The sequence below is a fragment of the Chionomys nivalis genome, chromosome 1 (assembly GCF_950005125.1).
Source record: "Chionomys nivalis chromosome 1, mChiNiv1.1, whole genome shotgun sequence".
Classification (NCBI taxonomy): domain Eukaryota; kingdom Metazoa; phylum Chordata; class Mammalia; order Rodentia; family Cricetidae; genus Chionomys; species Chionomys nivalis.
The window spans coordinates 140,328,015-140,351,428 of record NC_080086.1 but is presented as its reverse complement, the minus strand read 5'-3'; the positions used below and the strand labels follow the sequence as shown (position 1 = coordinate 140,351,428).

Here is a 23,414-nt window from a genome sequence, read left to right as displayed (position 1 = left end):
GCAGGGAAAACTAAACTGAATGCTGGGAGAAAGGAGGCAGAGGCAGAGAAAAACCATGTAACCCTGACAGATACCGGAACCTTGCGGGTAGACCAAGAGCCTCATAGTAAAATATAAAACAATAGAGATGGGTTATTTCTAGATGTAAGAGCTAGCTAGCAATACACTTAAGTAATTAGCCAAGCAGTGTCTTAAATAATATAGTTTCTGTGTGATTATTTTGGGGCTAAGTGGCCGGGAACCAACAAGTGGCCTCTATCCCTCCAACAGCAGATCTCATTATAAATAGTTGTGAGCCACCATGTGGTTGCTAGAAATTGAACTGAGGACCTCTGGAAGAACAGCCAGTGCTCTTAATCTCTGAGCCATCTCTCTAGCCCCTCATCTTTTACCTCTTGCTAATGCCATTTCAGATTTAACTAGAACTTGATTGTCTTGATGGAGAATCCCATGGGAAATTCCCAACTCTAGTCTGGAAACCCATGATCAAAATGCTCTAACTTCCCTTAGCGTCTATTAAACTGTCTGCTATGTAAACCGCCCCCTTCAACCAACCACTCATCTTAGCTTTTATTTTTCTTCTTGCTTAGACAAACCTCTCCCTGAAGCTGCAGATTTAGACACCAGTATGAGGTTTTGTCTTTAAAAGCCCCCTTCTTTAAATGCTTGGGGATGCCCTTAGGTTCCTAATGCCTAAGTATAGTCCCAACTGGTTGGAATAAAAACTTTCAGTTGGCTATAACTGTGTCTGAGTGGTTATCTCTTGTGAGATCCCCATAAAACAGAGAGGTCACTGTTTTAGTTTGCACAGGTCATATCTGGGTGAGATTAATAATTACTTTTCTCCTCCAGCAGCATGTATGGTACCTTCCATCACTATGAAAGACAGTCAGTAAAGGTGAAGCTTCTAGTTGATTATCAGCTCAATTTCTTCATGCTCTATGACATAAGTATGTGGTGTCTTCAGCAATTGGATCTTACCTTTAGGTTGTGGAGGGCAGCCAAAAGTTTTGACAATAAACCGTTATTTCTTGACGGGTCTGTGGATCCTTTAAGCCAACAATTCAAATGATGTAATCCATTCACAGTATTAGTGGTTTTATTTGGTAGCATATGATGGGTATTTTCTCACCCATTATATGGTGAGGTGGGACAGCCCAGCCCCAGGCTGTGGCTCATTTTGCCCAGTTCTGGGCATCTCACTAGACTCTGCCTAGTGGCAGCAGCTGGAGAAACCGTAATCTGCGAACTTGTTCATTCCATTGTCCAGGTACCTTCTCTCTGAAGGGTCTGACAGTCTGTCATGGCTTCTCAGAGGCTACCTATCTCCTGTGAAAGTCACTGGCAGCTCTAGACAAGCAGCAAATATCCATAGGCATGGCCGGAAATGCTGTGTAATCCTTGCCCCAGGGCAGCAAACCCTAGATATGGCTCAGCAGGAACCCTCACATCCACAGTGGCAATAACTGGCCCTGAACAGCAGGGAGAGGAAGTTGAGGGCCATGACCCACCATATAAGAGGACTGACTACGTTTTTTTTTTTTTTTTTTGAATGTGTAAGACTTTAGGACTTTGGATTTGGAAAGCAGTTAAATGCTGTAAGTATTACTTAATGGACCCTCCTAGTAGAAGCTTGGAAGACAGTAGTGTTGAGAACAAGGAGTCCTTTGCATGGAGGCTCAGAGAGGCCATTGCCTGAAGCGTGAAAGCGAAGCCTTGACTGTATTGGAGACCCCAAAATGTTGAAAATGCCAGAGCTGGGGGTTGTCTGCTGAGAGCTTCAAAAAGGGAATGGAAAGCAGTCCAAGAAAGAGAATTGTGTTGTCAGCAGAGCTGGAAGGAGCAGGAGAGCTAAGTGCTTATATCTGAGACTTTGAACTTTAGACTTTTAAACAGTCTGGAGACTGAAATACTGGAGACTTTTGAAGTTGAACTAAATGCATTTTGTTTTCTGATATGGCTACAAGCCTATGGGGCCAAGGAATGAATGAAATATTACAGTTTAAATGGGAAGAGTCCCACAGGTTCATATATTTTAAGGTTTGAGTCCCTGTGCCACTACAGTTTTTTCCGTCTTGGGGAGACTTACGATAGTAATGCTATATCTAGAAATTCGAGCCTTTGTGGCAGTTTTACTATAACTACGCCTCATAATCTCATAGGGAGCGGCACTATTAGGAGCTGTGGCTTTGTTGGAGTGGGTATCGCCTTATTGGAGGAAGTACGTCACTATGGGGGAGGACTTTGAGGTCTCTTCTCACGCTTCACTCAATGTGACAATCAGTCAGTCCTGTTGCCCCTGAGGCAAGATGTAAGACTCTCAGCATCAGCATCACATCTGCCTGCAGCTACCATGCTCCCTATCCTGAAAATAATGGACTGAACCTCTGAAAATACAAGCAAGCCACCTCAGTTAATGTTTTTATTTATAAGAGTTGCCATGATCATGGTGTCTCTTCACAGCAATAGAAACCCCAACTAAGACAGCCCTTTAAGCAGGAATGCAATTTCGGTGGGCTGAGCTGGGTCCGGCTCTTTGAGAATAAATACTCAGGAAAGACATCGTTTTGAGCTGTCAAGGAGAGCCATCTTTCTCCTGAACCACTGATGGGCTTTGACCTCACAGATGATATGAATTTTTAAGTGATTTCTGCCCATATATATTTAGGTTTCCAAGAAACTCAGATAGAGTTTACAACTTATGACTGAGAACTGGGGAGGCTCTTTGCTATGCAATCACACATAAAGATAATGTCATGGTTTATTAGGCTATTAGTTTTACTTTATGCCTCCACTTTTCTTCTGATTTTTCTTTTTTCTCCCCTCTAGCACTCTCATGCATATATGTTCATTGTGCAAGCACACCTGTAAACGTGGAGGCCAGAACAGCCTTGGGTGCTAGTTTTAGAAACCAAACTCACGCCATTATGTTTTCAGGGTGAGCATCTTCCACCTGGGTCATCCATCTTCTCATCCTTTACTCTGCATTCTTAAAGAGTGCATTTGATTTATAAAACTTTAAAATTCTCAGCTATCTCATAAGTGGCTAAAAAATACCAAAGAATAAGCAAGCATACTGACACAAACTTTATTTCATTTTCTCCAACTATTATGCTTTAAGAATATCAAGTTCAGGACAAGATTTTGATGGTCATGTAAGAGTGTTTTGTAGACACTGAGGTGTAGTAGTGTTCATTACTGTTTGCTTTTTATGCTAAAGGAATCGTGTGTGTGTGTGTGCAATAATGCAATGCACAAATGCAATGGAAATGCATCATCTTTGGGAAGTGAGAACTTAAAGGCCAAGAATTAAACTGCCCTTGATCTACAGTGAATGTTTAGAGAGTAAACAATATAATCAATCAGCTCAGGGCAGAAATGTCACCGGGGCAGCTTATGTGACAGGTGTCTTTTGACAAACAAACAGTTTTCAGATATTTCAAATTAATGTTCTTGGCTAGTTCAGCCAAAAGGCAATGAGTCCAATTATACAGGAGACTGGAAAGGGGACTGGGATGGAAGTGACAGCCAAGGCTGCCACCCACAAGGTGAACACACACACACACACATATAAGACAGGACAGCCTGAGGCTAGTGAGAAACCGTGATTTGTAACTGAACTCAAACAACTCATATCCTTTCCCCAAAATAGTGTAGCATGGCCACACACAGGCCTGCTGTGAAAAGAGTGATTTAAGAACCTCTGAGTCCGAATACCATCATTATAAACAGTCTGACAATAGCAGCATTGTTATAAACACAACCAGACCCGGAGCACAGCATGAGTATAGGAAGGTCAGGGTGGGAAAGGATGTTGACATAGTGGACATTTTAAATCAATTTATTTTAGCATGCTACAAATGCCTGCCATTTATCACAGTCATAACTTTCTGGTCAGTCTTGCTAAGTATATCTGCTGACATCTTTGTGTCCCATTTGGCTTATGGTAGTGGGCTAATGTCTCAGAACAAATGATCACTTTATGTCCTAAAAGAAAGGGCATAAGGCTCTCCTTCTAGTTGAGGAATCACTGAGAGTCTGGAAGATCTGAAAGCAAACTTCCCAAAGGGTTGTCCTCTAGATAGATAGTCCCAGAGCTCAAACCTGAAGGGCTAAGTATACCTTTCCCACAGCACAGCATCAGCTCTGTTTGCTCTGCTGAGACTTGACTGTCTGCTCATCACAAAGAACCAAAAATAAGAGCTCTTTACACATCAGCATTTTATGTTGTTGAAATATAAGCTTTTTAACACTTGAATATGCTCTGGCATTAGACATGCCCACAATATTTACAATCTTTGACCTATAACTGAACATCTAGCAATTTGTTCACGGGAGATATTCTAAAGTGTGACAAAACCTGATGCACAAACACTCATTTTCACTATTTAAGATTAAGATGCTAAAATAAAAGCATCTAGCTTCATTGATCAAAGGGAGAGGTGGTTAATAAACTGCACTAGAACTACAAGACAAAATGTTGTATTGTGCTTGCACCGAAATTATATTAATGAGGAGGTTTAAGAAACAGGAAACGCTTACAAGCCAGTATTATATGAATGAGCCATAATGACGACTTAAGTACACTGTATGGCTTTAACTGTGTAAGCATGCTCAAAGACCTTAAGGAAACACAGGGAAATACCAACAGTGATTGATTGTAGGATGGGCTAGTTCAAGAGACTTTCAGTTCTTATAAATGATCTAGTAACATCAATTTTATTATAAAGCAACCAAATCCCACAGGGCAGAAGTGCACTGCTCAAGGCTATAATTTACAATGCGGGTGGTAATACAATGATTACTGTGCAAGAATAATATGCAGAACCACACTGAGTAGCAATTGTGTGGTACACTTCATCACCACAAGGGGGTGCCTCTTAGTGGCCGCTTTGAAGTTAGCAGCTGGGTACAGATCTTATGACAGTAAATGGCTTCTGTCCTCAAAGGCAAAGATAATGACTAGGCTAATGCTAGTCTATTCTGAAGGGCAGGAAAACATTTCAAAGAATGGAGAAAGTAAAATAGTTTAGAATTTGAGAGCTGACATCCAGGGATATAATATCATTGTCCTCGGTGAAAAATAACTTGGAAGCTGGGTCAGCTCCAAGAACAGCAACCTGAGCTTCTGATAATCCGTTTAACACAACCTTCAGCTCACAAAGACTTCACAAACACGGCAGGCATGCTCTGTGAATACAGCTCTGTGCAGTAAAGGCAGTTGTTCCTTGGGCATTGCCCAGGATTCAGGAGAACACAAGTGATGCAGGGTGGAGTAGGTTCTGGCAGCCCCAGATTTGGCATAAAATGTGGACCACAACAAGCAACAATCACAAAAAAAACACAGCCTTTTCATGTTTTCAAATTCCAATGAAGAGGTTAACTCATGTTTTTATTTGACAATTAGAGGAATATACAATGATTTATTTATTACTAGATGCGAGGGGGGAATTGGACATGAAGGATTATCAGGCCCTTTTCTGCAGTAAAGAGTGACAATAAACAGACTTTTAACTTTTTTGAACAACAGTTTGGCACTCTTGGTTTTACACGAATCCCATGCTTTGTCTGCATTTGGAGGTGTAACGTTACAGTGTGTAAGCAACTTTGAGCATGAAACAGCAGCACCATAGGGAACAGAATGCTCTTCCTCAGAGTGGAGGGGGATCCCCTTGCCCTGTGATACACAAATGCAAGCTTAAATCAGCAATATGTCTGCCTGAGACCCATTCAGGCCCGGGAAGTCCATGATATTGTGCCACAAAGTAAAGAAAGGCCGCTCTTTACCTCCCTTCTAGGGAAGGGATCTGCAGTGCACGACCGTAAGTTTCTTAATTTCCCCCAACAGCTGTGCATGAGGCATGATCTGGGAAAACATCTGGAATAATGAAGGCCTGCCTTCTTCAGAGCTCTGCTCAGTGTTCTTGATACTGTTCCAGTCACTTCCCACAAGTCTGGCTATCTGTATCCGACAGCAGCAAAGTCTAAGGCTTACTTAGGGTTTCCACCTTTCATTCCCACACAGCCAGGACCAGGAACGCTCCCTACAAGGACTCAGTCTACAGACTCAGGGTAAGAATCTAACATGCAGAGGAGAAAAACTCTGTGATAGAAGAAAATGTCTTACACTCAAGGAAGACAATGACATATTAATCTAGAAGTGATTCACTTTGCTTTGGATTATTCTCCCTCCTTCCCACCCCCACTTAGAGTTTCTTTTCCTTGATTCTCTTCACCAAACTACCCCTTCCTCCCCACACACCTACCTCTGTCTTGTTTTTAACACTTAATACTTTCTCATTCCCATTACACTGGAAAATGTGCCCCCCTTATTTGGTGTTTCTGTGTGCTCAAATGATATTGCAAGTCGAATGGCTTATATCAACTAAAGAGACATGGGAAATGTCGGAAAATGAGAGACAAGAAAGGAACCACACAAGGAAGGGCCTGAAACAGGGAGAGGACATTTGAAAAATGCTGCAAGGGCTGTCGCAGTACAGGAAGCATGAGAGCTGAGAAAACCCTAGCCAAGGTCTACGAAGGAAAATAGCAAAAATATCTTAAAATCTTACAGCATATAAAATTGTATAAAATATCATACAAGCAAGGAAGAACAAAAAGAAATGTAATTCTCTACAGTCTGTTTCTAGAATCTATCACTGGATGATGCGTATGGCTATAGAGGCTCACTGTAAAGCTACACGCATTAACATGGGATTGCTTTTAGGCCAGCGCACGTATCACATCTATACCTATTTGAAGAGAAGGGTAGTAGTAGACAAAGCCGCATCCCTAACGTAGAGCACACAAGAGGAGCAAAGTTAAGCAGAGTTGTGCTTCGTGAGCACCTGTTTAAAAGCCATTCCAGTCATAAGACTCCATAGTGAGCTTGCCTGTGAGTGTGCGTGTAAGCACAGCCATCAGTTCCTGGGAGGGATGCGCCACTCTAGAAAAGATGCCTCATAGTGACACTGACTGTGGACCGTTACAGCCAACAATCAGTCAGAAGGTAGAGGAATCCCCAGGAGTACTGGGCAAGTGTGCCCTGGGCCAGCTGAAAGGTCCCACCATTCCCACTGCTTCAGGCTCTGCAACAGCCACTTAGTTTGGGAACAAGTGTATCAAGGAAGCCTGCCACTGCCGGTGTTAACCCACTTTCACTTGAACAAAAGCCAGGACTAATGGTAATTCATCTTTAATATGTGTGCCGATATTTTAGTTGAAAATGGGAAGGAGGGATGATATAAAAAGATAATTTAGACTTAATCCTTAAAGATGACCATGAACTTCTCAGTCCAGGTTCTCTGCTGTACCGCACCGTTGCTCATGGTGAAAGCAAGCTCTTCTGGGAAACAGATCTTGCTCATCACTGACTACTTCCTGGAGATCACCTTTGCACACAAGTGTCCAATGAGAACCTCCCATTTTCTTACCTCCCTAGACTCACAGTTGTCAACAATCCAGCACAATCTGCAGATGGCCCTGATTTCATCTGGACTCCAGCGCTACCTCTGTGCCCACCGGTGTCTCTGCTTGGACAGAGCATAAGGAGTCTCCTGGTTTCGCAGGAGCATCATTGTTTCCATGACTGGCTTCTCACTATGCTCGCGTGCTCAGTGATAATGAGGCCTTTAATCACAGATTGATGCTGATGAATTACACGTATAATTTTCCATTTGTTCAAGAATAAGAATCAATAGAACATCATTAGTGAAACATTATGCTCTGCAACACTCGGCTTTGCTGCATCTCGGCGCTGTGCCCACCATGCTGGCAGAAGACTGCGCAGTGGTTTCTCATGATGCAGGAAGAGTGTTTTCTATTGGCTCCAAGGAAGTCCAAGTTTCAGCCTGGGTTCTAAGTCATGGGAGTCATGGGAGTTTCAGGTAGCTCTGTGCCATCATCCTTCTTGGCTCATCATTCTCTGAAGAACTTCATTTCATTGATCTGACTTTTTTGGTTCTTTCTCAAATTTAAAGGTCACAGAAACTATTTTCCATCTATTTTTGTGGACTCATTGCTTTTAACAATTTCTCCAAATAGCCTGATGTTCCCCCTTTTTTGTGATAAGCTACTGGTGTAAGTAGAGTTATGTCTGCCTTAACCCAGAATGCACGTCACCTGAATGTAGCCATGTGGATGGTGAAGATATTGAATATGTGCTGAAGGAAATATGAACTTTGCATTGAAAGGGATGGGATGATCCCAACTGACAGTTTTGCTCAGGCTTCCTGAGTTGTCTAGGTGCCCGGCACTGTGATAACCCAGGACTATAAGTCTTGCAGTGCTGGGGGCATCTCAAAGTTATAAGAAAGTGTCTGACAGGGAGAAAAGGTACTCCCCCAATCTTCTTTATTTAGAAAATTATACTACACTCAGACTTGCACTCCTGGAATCTTCTCTGTCTCATCATGAGAAAGGATTTTCTACTTTTTATCTATTGGTTTCCTCACACTCAATGGGAGAACATTATAAAATGTTCCTCATTATCAAAACCTCTACTCAGACATTAACAAAAACCTGAAGAAAATACACATTATCCCTTTATCCATCCAGCCACCTACCTACCCCATCTACCTGTCTATCTAAGGAAAAGTGATCTATGAGATAAGAGAGAGTTCTGGCTCCCAACTTATATAGTGTAGAGCACAAGATAGTCTCCCTCTCCTCTCTGCGTTCTCTCTCTCTCTCTCTCTCTCTCTCTCTCTCTCTCTCTCTCCCTCTCTGTCCCTCCCTCTCTCTATCATTCCAAGATAACAGTGTCCTTTCCTTCTCATTTTTACACTTTCTAAAGCCATGGCTGGAGGTGGAAATCCGTCTGAGCTTCCGCAAATGAGATGAGTCTCTAACACCAGGTTGTCTTTGGTGCTTAGCGTGGCTTTAATGGTTAAAGGTCTTAGTGTGTAGACTCCTGTCAGATATTTTTCATAGCTTTTAAAAACTCCAAGAACAAAATGGTCAGTGGAAGAAAGTCCATTGATGGTTTAGAAATGCATCTTCTAATTGCTGCCATAAGCTATTAGGGCTCACAGACTAGGAAAGACAGCTTGGATAAGAAATAAAATATTGAATTCTGTATGCATCAGTTACTCTGGCCCAAGATCAGCCCACAGTGACACAGCTTGGATATCGGCTCATTGGGTAATGTGAAGATGCAGCTCAGGAGCTGGCTCCAGCTATCGTGTTACACTCAGGAATGTGAAAGGCTCATGGCTTGTCTAATACTAATGAGCATGAAGCCACTGCTGTGTCCACAGTTTTTCACTATAACTCTGGTGTGCAAGGCTGTGGAGTATGCATGAGCCAGAGCCGGAAGAGTGACGAGGGCAGAGGGATAACGCTGGTGGAATGTTGATGCTTCGCTCAGAAGAAGCCATTTCAAGGAAAGTAAAACCCCCAGAAAACATGCCCCAACCTTGGAAATTGTGTTTCTCTCTGTGAATACTGACCTGGAATAATTATTCTAGTATGTTATCAGGTCTAAGATCAGTTTAGAGCACAGTAACGTGTTTTACATGTTTTTAACAAGTGACTCTGTTTTTATTCGATGTGTCTTAACATGAGAAATTAAAAAGTTTGGGACTTCATTAGCCGAGCGTTTGTGCCTCCTGAGTGTTCTAAGCAAACTGTAATGGCATCAAGTTCTCCTCCCCTTCATTTTCAACTGATTAATGACTAACAGCAAATTTAAAACATTTCTATCTTCATTGGTTCTAGAAAAAATGGCTATATTCCTATTTCTTTTTCATATATTGTGTAGTGTTGTTTTCTAGATTATAAAATGAAGCAGTAGGCATTCTATATCAACTGCCCAAATGCTTCACATACAAAAATACAGAGTAGACATGAGGTAAAAGGTCAGTGTCCAAGGACATAAACCGGCATATACTTGATTGCGTTTAACTGACATACAGAATCATTCTACCTCCAAGAAGACAGTTTGCAAGCCCTGGACAACATACAGCTCATAAGCACATTTTGTTTGAATGGTGCAGTGTAAGCATCTGAGTTAGATGCCAATGTGCAAAACCTTTTTACAAATCCCAGGTAACTACATAGCACAAATATAGCCCATGATACTGGACCGCTGCCTTCTTACAACAGCATCTGCCCTACCAGCCCTCACCTCTGCCCTTCCCAGCATCACCAATTCCTGACCACTCTCAGTCATTCCCCAGGACTCTCACTCTTCCTGACTGTCTCCCTGGTAGCAAAGCCCATCAAACTGACCCGTATTACAATAATTAGATATGACATGGCTTGTTCTAGTCAGACAATTGACCCTTTATGTTCCCAACTCATTTAAGTCTGAGTTTCATGATTTACTGTTAGGAAAGCAGGCAGAACAATGGAAAAAGGTCAGTGCTATATGATGAGGCCAAATGTACAACCAACAGAGAAAAGTTGTGTGAATCCCAGGTACTGTGTTCCAGGCAACAACTTTCTTCCTATGTTCCTGCTGAAGCCCTTTTCTATGAGCCAAGCAGTCTTAAAGTCTATGAGCCTCTTGGTCTTAAGCCTAGAGAACCACACACTGTCTTCTTTAGCTGATGAAGAAATACCAATTACTTACTTTAGCAATACAGAAACTTTAAAATATCTGTCTTTATACTTTAGTTTAGAAATGAAATTTATGGAATTCATTTAAACCCATTACCTAGCTCACTTTCTTCCTATCATTAATTCTATATGACATGCTTTACTTTCGGAAGAAACTTAAAACTACATAATAAAAAACATTCATATGTAAATCACACCACAGGAAAGAAAAATCGCATTTTCCTTGTCCTCCACTGAATCCCATTTACCGTTTGGCTTCAGGATAATCTATTTTTATCCCCTTTCCCTGCTGTATCTATTATCCTTATTTTCTATTTTTGCTATTAATCAACTCCTTCACAGAGTTAAAATTCCGCTAAAATGAAAACTATTACCTGACATATCTATCTTTCTGATTCTGAGTGCCTTAACACTTCCCTTTCTAAAAAGTTTATAACGTAATAAAGCCAACTCACAGACACCCAAAAGAAGAGGACCAGGAAGTGGTCAATATTTCAGAGACCTCTTAGTGATGGATGCTGCCCAGTGAAAAAACTGGGGAACTCACTGACATGTGGTTATCAGCAAACACACTGAGGTTTATATTCATGAATTTACAGATAATAAATTAAGCATCAAATACATATAGGATAATCTCCTCTTAAGAGACAAGCAAGTTCATATTACACAATGGGAAAAAAAGCATAAGAACAAAATTTAAGCATTAAAAGATAAACTGGAGGAAATGAGTGTTCTCAATTGGAAAAAAGAACCAGAAATTGGCCGTTCACTGGAGTTGTGACAAAGGCCAGCCTGGCTATCGTTGCCATCATGAGCCAGTATGAAAGGCAACATCTAAGTCAACAGCATTAACAAAAACAAAATGGTAGTCACTGTGCGGTGTACTTTTCCAGGCCTCAATCAGCACATCCAGGAGGTCAGGTTTTTTCTCCAGGCTCATCAGATGCTGTGAAAGCCAAATTAATAATAATGGGTTGTAAAATGGCCTTTCATGTTTGATTTCTGCTTCGAGGGTGGGGCAAGAACAAAATGAAAACAAAGCAGAACAAATCTCAAGTGGGGTTTGTGTGCTCAAGTGAGAAAAAAATTTCCCCCATAATCTAAGACCACAAGCCACTCCCCTGAGGCCCCTGGGAGGAAACAGCATGAGAGAAGGCCAAATGTGGGGCTTGGAATTGAAAGCTGTACACCTTCCCCAGATAGGGGTCTTTGTGGAAGAAGGAGAGTGAAGAAGCTCAGCTAAAATGGCGCGAGACACTGGCAGCCTCAGTCTATGTGAGGTCTTTTCTACTCTTCTGGATCTGAAAGAAAGAAAAAGAAAAAGAAAGGTGTCAATGCTGCCTTCCCTCCCCTCCACCCTCAGGCTTCTGGAGAAAAAAATCTGGGGGCAAAAGGTCAAGGAGATCAATGGAACACTTCAAACTGGTTGTGGCAGAAAACCAGTTGAGAGATAGGAGAACTCCTGTCCCCAAAACAACACTCACTCTATACCCAAAGACAATCTCAGCAGAAAACCTTAAACCCCGACACACATATAAATGTAAGGGCTCTTTAAACTGGGTCTGTAGACATTCAGTTCAAGCAGTGTAGTTAATGAGCCACTTTATTTTGTAACCGAGAAGACAGTGACTGATAGTCTGGCCTGTGTATTTCAGTGGTCAGTGGGATCAGAAGAAATTGGATCACTCTGATCTTGTTTCCATGCAAAGAAAAACTTTCTTAGCAAGCTTGTCCCATTTATAGAAGCTTCCTAAAGACATTGCAATTAAGACATTGCATTCTCCAGCCCAAATCACCATGCAGATGGATCCAGAGTAAGAGCAGAGGAAGAAAACAAAGGGGGGAACAGTATTCAATCAGTGGAAATAGACAATATTGGGACTTCTTCCCCCACCCAGTGAACTCTATCATATGTTATCTCATGGGTCCTGGAAGGAATTTAAACCAGTAACACCCACTGCAAGACTGGCTGGCAATGGTCCATTCATCATGTCAATGATCCTTCCCTGTGTAAAATGTTCCCTTCTGGAACATGGCAGTGCAGGGTTCTAGTCTTCAGGAAGGGTAACAGCCTCATGCACAGAAGGTTTCTGGGGCATCTCAGGACAAGGAAAGTCTCCCCTTCAGCTTTCAAGATCTTCTCCTAAATAGGACTTAGCTGAAATTAGGCAGAAAACTATTTAGGAGCTAGGAGAGTCCCTTTTGGTCTATTGTAATTACAGCCAATTCTCAGCTTTCCAGGGACCATTGATCCAGACCTCCTGCTGCTCCTCTCCATTTGGGGCTTGATGTTTGCTACGTTTACCCCCCATTAGCAACTGCACCCATTAGGGAGAAGTAAAAGAAAAAAGAAAACCTTGGGCCAGTCTCTCTTCTCCGTAGGTAGCACCGAAGACACGGCAGGAAGGGAAGGACACAGGACAGATGCTAACACTGAGGATTAGAATTTTTCTGTAAGCTGTACAGTTTGGTCCCCAAGGGAATTGAAAGCTGGATCTCTCAGTGCTCAGGCCCTGTCGTTATCAGCTCATCACTAGAGTCCTGGGAGATGGTCTTCATGGAAGTCATCATATTCCCAGGCACCCCTGGGTGCTCTCCTGCAAAACCCAGTTCTGTTACAATGGATGGCATATGATTGAGTTTGATGGTTTTTCGTTTTGCTTTGCTTAAATAAGATACATTAGTTGGAAGGAAACTGAGGACAGTTTTCTCAAAAGCACCATCATTAAGCCTGGTTAGCCAACAAAGAGTGTGACAGCTGCCTGTTGTCTCAGTTTGCCGTTATTGGGCTCTCAGGGGCCTGCTGTCCAGACTTGATCCAGAGATGGAACTTGTGGTCTTAGAGGGATTCAAAGGCCACCAGGAGATCTTCCCATCTTTCTAATCACACCTTGAGTGTGAGACAGAGGAATGAATGTTCCTTCAGGCTTTGGACCTCTAGCATCCTCTACTTTTTTTTGGCCAACATACAGTAAAGAAACTTGTATGTTGAAGCTATGTGTGAGTTCATCATCACATATAACACATTGTTATATGAGATCAACAGCGAGAGACCGAGAGGTTGCAGACCCCTGGCCATCATCCCAGCCTCCACTGGCTTTGCTTGCTTAGGGTAACTTCTGCTTAAGCTGATTTATGCTATGATGTCCACTTCTACAGCTGCTCAGGGAGGATGTTGTTGCCTGGCAAACTTGATTCTTTGAGAGGAGGAAAAGTGTCTATATTTTAAAATTTCTTGAGTGTGGAGCAATGCTCGACCCATAGCGCATACTCAGTATGTAACTTCTTTGTTGAAAGGAAATGAGCTCAATAAGTGGAAAGGTGGATTATATGGAAAAGGTGGATGATTAAACACTATTTCTGCCCACCCTTTTGTCCTTTGCTGCAAGATATACAAAACATGATGTGGTATAGCAAAATTTGATATTCCCTATATAGAAGTCTCATGCGGATAGCTATCTATGCAACTAATTTCTGGAGAAAGGACAGCAGCCACACAGGTCCTCACCCTGACTTGTCAATCATCCTGAGCTTCTCCCTACTCTGCTTCCTGTGTGTTCATGCTTTTCATATTTGCACACCCATTTTCAGGCTAAACGGAAATTGAGCAAACGTATCAGCAAGAGCATCGAAGGTGTGAGATGAAGACTCTGAAGACGGATTATCAGAGAGGCTGGTGGAGAGCACTGTCTTCACAGGCATTGCTTTAAATTCAGGGCCGACTCTGAAAGCCACAAAAATGTTGTTAAATTTACTCGCTTTAAAAGGACTAATTCCTGAACTAAAATGGAAACAAGGCCCGTCTTGGGATGATTAAAGAAAACATGTAGGCAAGTGTTCCCTATCTGCTCCTTGATCTAAGGCTTCTTACATCTGAGGAAGGGGGACCCTGGCTAGCTTTGGATCCTGAAGCACAAGCAAGTCGCATAAGAATCCATGTAAGTGTATTTGTTTCATGGCAGTAGATAATGATATTTCAGCAACTTCATCTACAGAGGTTGGAGATAGATTTAAAACAGAGTAGCCTTGCTTATCCTGTCTTTCCTATACCGTTCTGCAGGCATGAGGTGTTCAGTGTGGCTTTTGCAACCATTTAGGTTAAAGGTCATACTTTTAAGAAATGATAAAAGCTCAAGTGAGAGTGGCATAGCTTGTAAAACATGTTTATCCTTTTAGTAATGAAAAATTATTATTTTAGAGCTATTTATTAGACTTTATCCAGGTGTAGATTTCTAATATCAGACTGTGGCAGCTGCTTTAAAGGGTTATTTTCAATGGGTACATTCTCTCTTATACCCCAATAAAAGCTAAGATTGTAAAAGAATTGTTCTAAGTTAATTCAACTGCATCCACTATCAGTGTCACACCTCTGTTCAAACAAAATGCTCTGATCACGCACCCTAGCAGAGCTAGTCAGACAAGTGGATGGATGGATCAATAGAAAAAGATACAGATGAACACATGATATGCGAATATGGGACTCTAACTCCTGAAAGGCTGACCTATGCCATTGTCCCGCAGGATGCCTCCATCTGACCCCAAACACAATAAGATGCTATAGTTCTTGGGGCACATGTTTGCCCTCACTCTTTCTTCTTAATCCATGTCACACCCCTGTAAATAATAGGGGTGCTAAGCTTTCCTTTCCTTTTGCTGTGCCCACACCTCCTTTGTGTAGCATGTTCTTTCTGCTAGGATTCAATGTGTCTTTCTGCTTTCACTCTCTGTTTTAAGTAAGGTGCCACCTTCCCGAATGCCAGCACTCCAGCTACCCCTGGCAGACCGATAAGTCCTGCAGTGGCCTGCATCCACACTGGTGTGGGGAAGGCACAGTTTCTGCATGAGACAGTTTGTTCAGTCTTTGGATCTGAGAAGCCAAGAAGGAACCAGAACCACAAACACTAAGAAATTCCTTCTAAACAAGTCTGTGAGGCACAGAACTCTGGCCTGAAACAGCCTGACTGCCTTCCATGCTTTCCTCCAATTTCTTAGTTCGGGAGATCACAGGATGCTTCAGCACAGATAGAGGAAAAAGAGAATGAATCTGATGCTTTCCCCCATGGTGCCAGAGTGCAGAATGAAAATATCAGGTATGGTAGCAACTAGTGTTTGGAAACACATGCTCTCATTGGGAAATCAGGGACTCCCTTCCTATGAGAACTCTAAGATAACGGCCAGGATTGGTTATCTGGCACACGTCTTGAAAATGTAGATATCTAGCCAAGACATAGAATTAAAAATGTAGACAGCCTTGGGTCAGCATATGCTATTTCAAAAGAAGCCATTTTTCTAAAGGATTTAATCATATCAGTAGAGTTTCTCTCGGAAGATGCATTGTGACTTTTGTTTCTTTAATTGTTTATACAGAATCTCACAAAATGTACTTTTTTTTCTAGAGGAGAAACAAACAAATATGTAATCTGTTATTACTATTTTATTTATACATGTTCTAGACACCAATATTAGTTTCAAAAAGAAAGAAAAAAAATCATCTTTTCTGTCAAAATTTATCCTTCCGCCACTGCCACTGATATCAACAGAGCCGGAAGCTCAGATCCAAATCCACAGCTTTGGAGCCCTCTTTGTTCACCAGCCACCTTTCCTGGGGAGTTCCTTCTTCTATCACCTATCCTTCAATCCACTTGTTCCCTTTTCCCTGTCCACAGACCTACCTCCAGATCTATGTTGTTTGAATCTGCTCTGTTTGCAAGACATCTTTGACTATTGAGACATTCTTTTCCTCTCCAGTCCTTCCCTCTACCTGATGCCATCTCTACACACATATGCCACACTCTAGTCCTGTGCTTAAGGAGGTACTTTGCCTGGTGTGGTTAAACAGATTATCCACCAACCTTACCTGGCTTAGCTATAAACACATAGCTTCTGCACTAGCTCAATTTAAGGCAGGATAGATTTTCACTCAGACATTCAACCAAAGAAAGATGACCACATGCCCTGGTCAAATCATAAAAAAAAAAAAAAAAAAAAAAAAAAAAAAAAAAAAAAACCCTTATCAATGGCCAAGACAGTATTACATTCAACAAACCCAGTAGACCCATAAAAGTTTTCTTTGATGACAACCACATAGATTAACACCAGGGCACAGATTTTAGAAAGACAAACATAAACATCATCAAAGAATTAAGGGAAGTTAAAGGAGACATGAACAAATACCTTATTGACTGACTGCAAGAAGACAAGGATAAAGACCCAAGTGATGTCCAAGAAAACATAAATGCACACCTGAATAAAATTATGAAGATAATTAAAGATTTGAAGACAAAATTCAATAAAGAAATAGAAATACTGAAGAGAAGAAAAGATGAAATGAAGACAGAATTGAGAAAACTTAATATTCCAACTAGAAATCTCAGTGAAAAGTTTTACAAGTAGGATGAATTGGGCAGAAGATAAAATATCAGAACTAAAAGGCAGAACAGAAGATCTAGACCAAATAAGTGGAGAATATGAAAAAAATTAGAAAGAACAGAAAAGGAACAGGCAGAAAATGTGGGACAAGAAGATTAAACCTTCAAATTATAGGCATAGATGAGGGAGAAGAATCCCAAGATAATGTCATAGACCAGATTTTTAACAGGAAACTTTCCTAACCTAAAGAAATATATACCAATACAGAGAGAAGAAACACACAGAAACCTGACTAGACAACACTAGAAAAGAAACTCTCCAAGGCATATTATTGTTAAAACACAAAATATGCAGAACAAAGAGAAGTTATTGGGAGCTGCACAAGAAAAAAAAATAAAACAAGTCACATCTAAATAAAAACCTATCAGAATCACAGCTGATTTCTCAGTGGAATCTCTGAAAGCCAGAAGAGCCTGGAGCAATGCACACCATATTCTGCAAGTCTTGAACTGCCAACCCAGACTGCTGTATCCAGAAAAAATTCTACCATAGTTAAAGAAGAAATAAAAACTTTTCACAAAGCTGGGCAGTGGTAGCGCATGCCTTTAATCCTTGCACTTGGGAGGCAGAGGCAGGCAGATCTTTATGAGTTGGAAACCAGCCTGGTCTACAAGAGCTAGTTCCAGGACAGGCTCCAAAGCTACAGAGAAACCCTATCTCAAAAAACAAACAAACAAAAAAATTCACAGCATAAATGAAATAATATCTAAGCAAAAATAATGTTAAATAGAATCCTGGAAGTGATACTCTGAACTTATCAAGGATTGGGCACAGCCAAGAGACTCTGCAACAAAAATAAACAAAGCTATAACTAATGAAACATAAAGCATGACTTGAGAACCCAAAGAGAGAAAAGAAAACAAACACCATCATACACCTTAGATAAAACTATAACATTAACAGCTTCAACACTCCACTCAAAAGTAACTGGGTGGATTAAGAAGTAAAATCCATCTTTCTGTTGTCTGTAGAAATCCATCTGAGCTTTGAAGACAGGGACAACCTTCATGCAAAAGCATAGAACAAAGTATCCCAAACATATGGGAACACCAAGCAAGCAGGCATGTCATCCAAATATCTGACAAAATAGACTTCAGACTAAAACTAATCTAAAGAGACAAAGAAGGGCACTTCATCCTAGTGAAGAGATCAATTAATCAAGAAAAATTACAATATTAAACATATGTATCAAACTCTGGCACATCTAGTTTCATACAACGCATACTAATGAAAACAAAGACATAGCACAAACTCAATAATATTAAGTGACTTCAACATCCTTCCGTCTCTAATAGATAGGTCATCCAGACAAAAATAAACAGAGAATGTCAGAATTATATGACCTTTTGTAACAAAAGGACCTAAAAGTTATCTGGAGAATATTCTACCCAAACACTAAAAATATACATTCTCTTCAGCAGCACATGGAAGCTTTTCTAAAATAGACCACGTTCTGAGACACAAAACAAACCTTAACAGATGGAAAAAAAATGAAATTATTCCATGTGTACTAGCCAACCATTAAGCAATAAAATTTAAAATCAACAATAATCACAACTCTAGTAAGTGGATAAACTCATGGAAATTAAACAACTTATTACTGAGTGATGAATATATTAAAAAGAGAGGTCGAAATATTCTTGAAATTAAGTGTAAATGAAAATGCAAAACAACAAAACTCTAGGGACCGATTAAAAGCATCTCTACAATCAAAATTTATAGCCCTAAGTGCCTACATTAAAAAAAATCAAAGAAAACACAAACTAATGTCTTAACATGAGAATTTGGAAAGCAAGAATAAACCAAGTCCAAACTAAGTAGATGGCAAGAATAATAAAAAAGCAGAACTAAAATAGAAACAAAAAGCAATGCAGCAATCATAAGAAATGGTTCTTTGAGAAGATAAGAACGACAAACTTTTGGTCCAATTAACCAAAAGAGAAATAGTGCCCAAATTAAGAGAAACAAAACTGAGCAGGGAAACATTATAACAAACATCAAAGAAAGAATATTATCAGAAAATACTTTAAAAGCTTGTGCTCCAATAAGTTAGAGAAACCCTGTCTTGAAAAACCAAACAAATAAATAATAGAAAATCTAAAAGAAGTAGACGAATCTCTTGATGTCTCCAAGCTACCAAAGTTCAACCAAGAAGATAACAGCAATCTAAACAGCTCCACAGCAAAGAATGAGATTGGAAAGAAATAAAAAGCCTTCAAGCTAAATAGCTCACATGCAGATGAATTCACACAGCAGAGTTGTACCAGGTTTTCAAAGAACTACAATACTTCTTAAATTATTCAAAAACAATAAACATGAGGAACAATACAGAATTTATCCTATGAAGCCAACATTACTCTAATACTCAAACAGGTAAAGACACAATTATGAACAAACAAACAAGACTACAGACTAATATGCCTGATGAGCAGAAATGCAAAGATCCTCAATAAAATACTAGCAAACTGAATGCAGGTAGAAGTCAAGAAGACCATCCACTGTGATCAGGCTGACTTTATCCCAAAAAGGCAGGTATGTTCAACATATGTAAGTCAACAAATCATATAAAAGTTACAATCATATAAATGGACTTAAAAATAAAAGTCACATGGTTTTCTCAATAGATGCATAAAAAGCCTTTGACAAAAAATCCAACATGCTTCCTTAATAAAATATCTAGAGCGAATAGGCCTGGAGGCAACATACCTCAACATAATAAAGGCTATATATGACAAACACACAGCCAAAAATCATCATAATTGAGAAAAACTAGAAGCAATACCATTAAAATCAGGAATGGGATAGGATTTTTCACTATCCCCACTTTTTTTCAATATAGTGCTAGAAAGACTAGCCAGAGCAATATGAAAATAGAAGGAAACTAAGGGATATGGATAGGAAAAGAAGTTAAATTATACTTGTTTGCATATGACATGACATTATATATAAGAGATCCAAGAAATTCCACCAGAAAACGTCTAGAACAACCAACAAGTTCAAATAGCATCAAAGACAATAACATGTCTTGAGATGAATTTCAAGATATATTTAGAGCTATAGTAATTAAAAGCAATATGGAACTGATATAAAAACAGATATATAGGCCAATGAAACAAAATAGAAGACTCTAACATGAGTACACAAAACTACAATCATCCTATATTTATAAAAAGCATCATCAACAAATGGTGCTAGGATAACTGGATGCCACATGCTGAAGAGCAAATTTAGTCCCATATTTATCCCTAAACCCCTGCACAAAAATTATTTGCAAATGGGTCAAAGACCTCACTTTGAAACCTGAAATGCTAAAACCGCTAGAAGACAACATAACCAAAATATAAGTGTAGGAAATGATTTTCTGAAGAGGATTCCATTTTCTCAGCGATTAAGACCACCAATTAACACATGGGAACTAACCAAATTAAAAAGCTTCTTCTATAAAGCTAAAGAAACAGTCAATCAAATAAAAAAAGCAATAGAATGGAAGGGAATTTTTTATCAGCTACATATATAATAAAGTATTAATATCCAGAATATACAAAGAACTCAAAAAAAAAAAAAAGAGTGCGGGAAACAAATAACCCAATTAAGAAATGGTTAGAGATTGTCTTAGTTAGGTTTTTTTTTATTGCTGTGAAGAGACACCCTGACCAGAGCATGCAGTAATATAGGAAAACATTTAATTAGGCTGGCAGAGGTTTAGTCCATTATCATCATAATGGGACATGGCAGCATGCAGGCAGACATGGTGTTGGAGAAGGAAATGAGAATTCTGCATCTTGATCCAAAGGCAACAAAAAGTAAACTGAACTAGACATATCTTGAGCATAGGAGGCCTTAAAGCCCATCCCCATAGTGACACACTTCCCCCAAAAAGCCCACACCTCTTAATAGTGTGACTCCCTATGAGCTTTTAAGGGCCAATTAGATTTAAACTACTTCAGGGATCTAAACATAAAGTTCTCAATAGAAGAAAGAAAAATGTCGATGAAATACCTCAAAATATGTTCATCATCCTTCGTAAAATGCAAATTAAAACAACACTGAGACTTCATCTCACCCCAGTCAAAATGGATAAGTAAACAAAACAACTGTCAGCAAATACTACAGAGGCTGTGGGGGAAAGAGGATATTTATTCACCGTTTATGAATGCAAATTGGTGTAGCCTCTGGAAATCAGCATGGAGAATGGTCAAAAAAGAACTAAAAATAAATCTATGATATGATCCAGCTATACCAGTATTTGGCAGATGTGCAAAAGTATCAGCATCCTACTCCACAGTTACTTATTTGCCCAGCACTGTTCATAGACATCCTATTTACAGTACCAAGGAAACAGAAACCGCCTATGTCCTTTAGCAAATGAGTGCATAGTGAAAATGCAGCATCTCTACATTTGTTGAATGCTATTTAGTTGTAAAGAAAAATGAAATCATGAAATTGAAGTTAAGTAGATGGACCTAGAAATGTTTATATAGGATGAGGTAACCCAGACCTAGAAAGGCAAACATTGCATGTTCTGTCTCATCTGTGATACCTAGTTCCAAAGCTTCAGATGAAAGTATATAATATGGAGTTACCATAGAAGCCGGAAAGTAAAAGGGATCATGGGGATGCTGAAAAGGGCAATAGCAGGATTCAGATGATATTAAAGGGGAAATAGAAAAATAAGGAGGGGGCCAGAACTAGAAGGGAGGTCAATACAGAAGACAAAAGAGGAATAAATAGCACCAAGGTTGTTTGACAAAGTCTCATGGAATCATTTCATATTTTGCGTGCACACACACACACATGGGGAGAGAGAGAGAGAGAGAGAGAGAGAGAGAGAGAGAGAGAGAGAGAGAGAGAGAGAGCAAGTTATGCCTTCCACTTGGACAAGCAATGCACCTGTAAGAACACAAACTATCCAAAATCTCAGTACCAGCCACAAGAACCTCCTCTCATGTGGCTGATCAGGATCGTCCAGATTACTCTTCAAATACAGGTTATTGCTGTTGCTCTTGGATATCTCTCAAAAGTTGAATATAAGTTCCTATTGTTGGATACAGCACACACTTAGGACACAGGACTTGGATTATTCCAGGCTGGATCTGACCTGAAAGCCTATTTCCTGCAGTCTAGCCTCCATAGCACCAGAAAGTACTATGAAGCTGCCAAGGAATGGAAACATTAAACAGTCCTACCCAGCTCGTGACACCTATGAACCACAACAACGACCATTATGGCAAGGTACAATAGTGACACTCACATATGGATGATAACCAACATCAGTTTGAGTGGATTGGAGGTGTACTTAACATGAGGAAAATCATGCCTGTTCATAGATGTCTAACCAGCTACCCATGGGTAATGAGATCATGGATTATAGAACAGATATATGAGCATAATTCCTAGACTAAATTCTAAATCCTATGTTATACCTAAGGTAAGTGTAGCTATCACAACTCATCAAAAAACTTCTTCCTACAGAAAATACAGACTCTCCATGGAAAACCACAGCTGTAACAATGCAAAGATCAATGGTTAGTAGGGTGCCTAGCCCCAACAGGCAAATCTGCAGCACAGTTCCTGCATCTCTGGCTCAGGGAGCATCACAGAAAAGGTAAGAAAGGGCTGTAAGTGTCAGAATTCCAGGAAGTCTGCAGCATGATTGCCTCTTTTAGAACTGGCTACATCAACAAGACCTGAATAATTATAATATTCATAGCTATGCCAACACAGAGGGGAGAAGCTCATATGGCCCCACTCTTAGACAAAACTTCAGGAAACTAATAACTTCTGAGAGAAGAACTGGTATCAAGAATAAGTTCTCAGCCTAATACAACATTATTGGCCATGAAACCATATACATATAAACAACAAAAATGGACCTAGCAAGTTGCATTTATACATTTGTACATATGTATATACACACTTATATATGTAATAATAATAATCAAAGAAAAAGAGACTATTAATTTGAGAGTGGGATGGAACATGGGAGTAGTTGAAGGGAAGTGACCTAGCAGGGGCTGGAGGGAAGAAAAGAAAGGAGTTGAAATAATTATATTTTAATTAAAAATATAAAACAAATATATTTTTGATTTTCTCTGTCAAGCCAGGCTCCTTAAGAACTATAATAATATATCAAGAGTGTAATGAAATGCCAAGAAGAAAAAAATGAAACAATGAAAGTTTATATATCAATAATTGCAAGGTAAAATTGCTTAAAAATACTGAATTTTGTCTTCAACAAAGAACATGTAATAGGTGTTTGTTTGATGTTTTAACTACACAGATATTTGCTAAGAGGCTGGGTTCTAAGTAACTGGACCAAAAGCATGAATAGGTTCCAGATATTTTCCTTCTTATAACACAATTTAATTTTTAAACCCATTAATCTTCCATCACACGACACATATATATATAGTGTATATTCATCA

The 23,414-nt window shown here is 39.9% G+C and overlaps 1 protein-coding gene across 6 annotated transcripts in view; it reads right to left on the bottom strand.

Moving 5' to 3' along the window:
• The window catches only part of Pde1c (phosphodiesterase 1C), a 528,369-nt gene that overhangs the window by 32,017 nt on the left and 472,938 nt on the right, over positions 1–23,414 (bottom strand). The window contains exon 19 of one of the 6 annotated variants that reach the window (XM_057762566.1): positions 5,385–11,861. The exons of the other annotated variants lie outside the window; for them this stretch is intronic. Coding sequence (XP_057618549.1) covers positions 11,848–11,861 — 14 coding nt within the window. The 3' untranslated portion in view covers positions 5,385–11,847. Of the gene's footprint in view, positions 1–5,384; positions 11,862–23,414 lie in introns of those variants that run through there. 6 annotated transcript variants of the gene reach the window in all.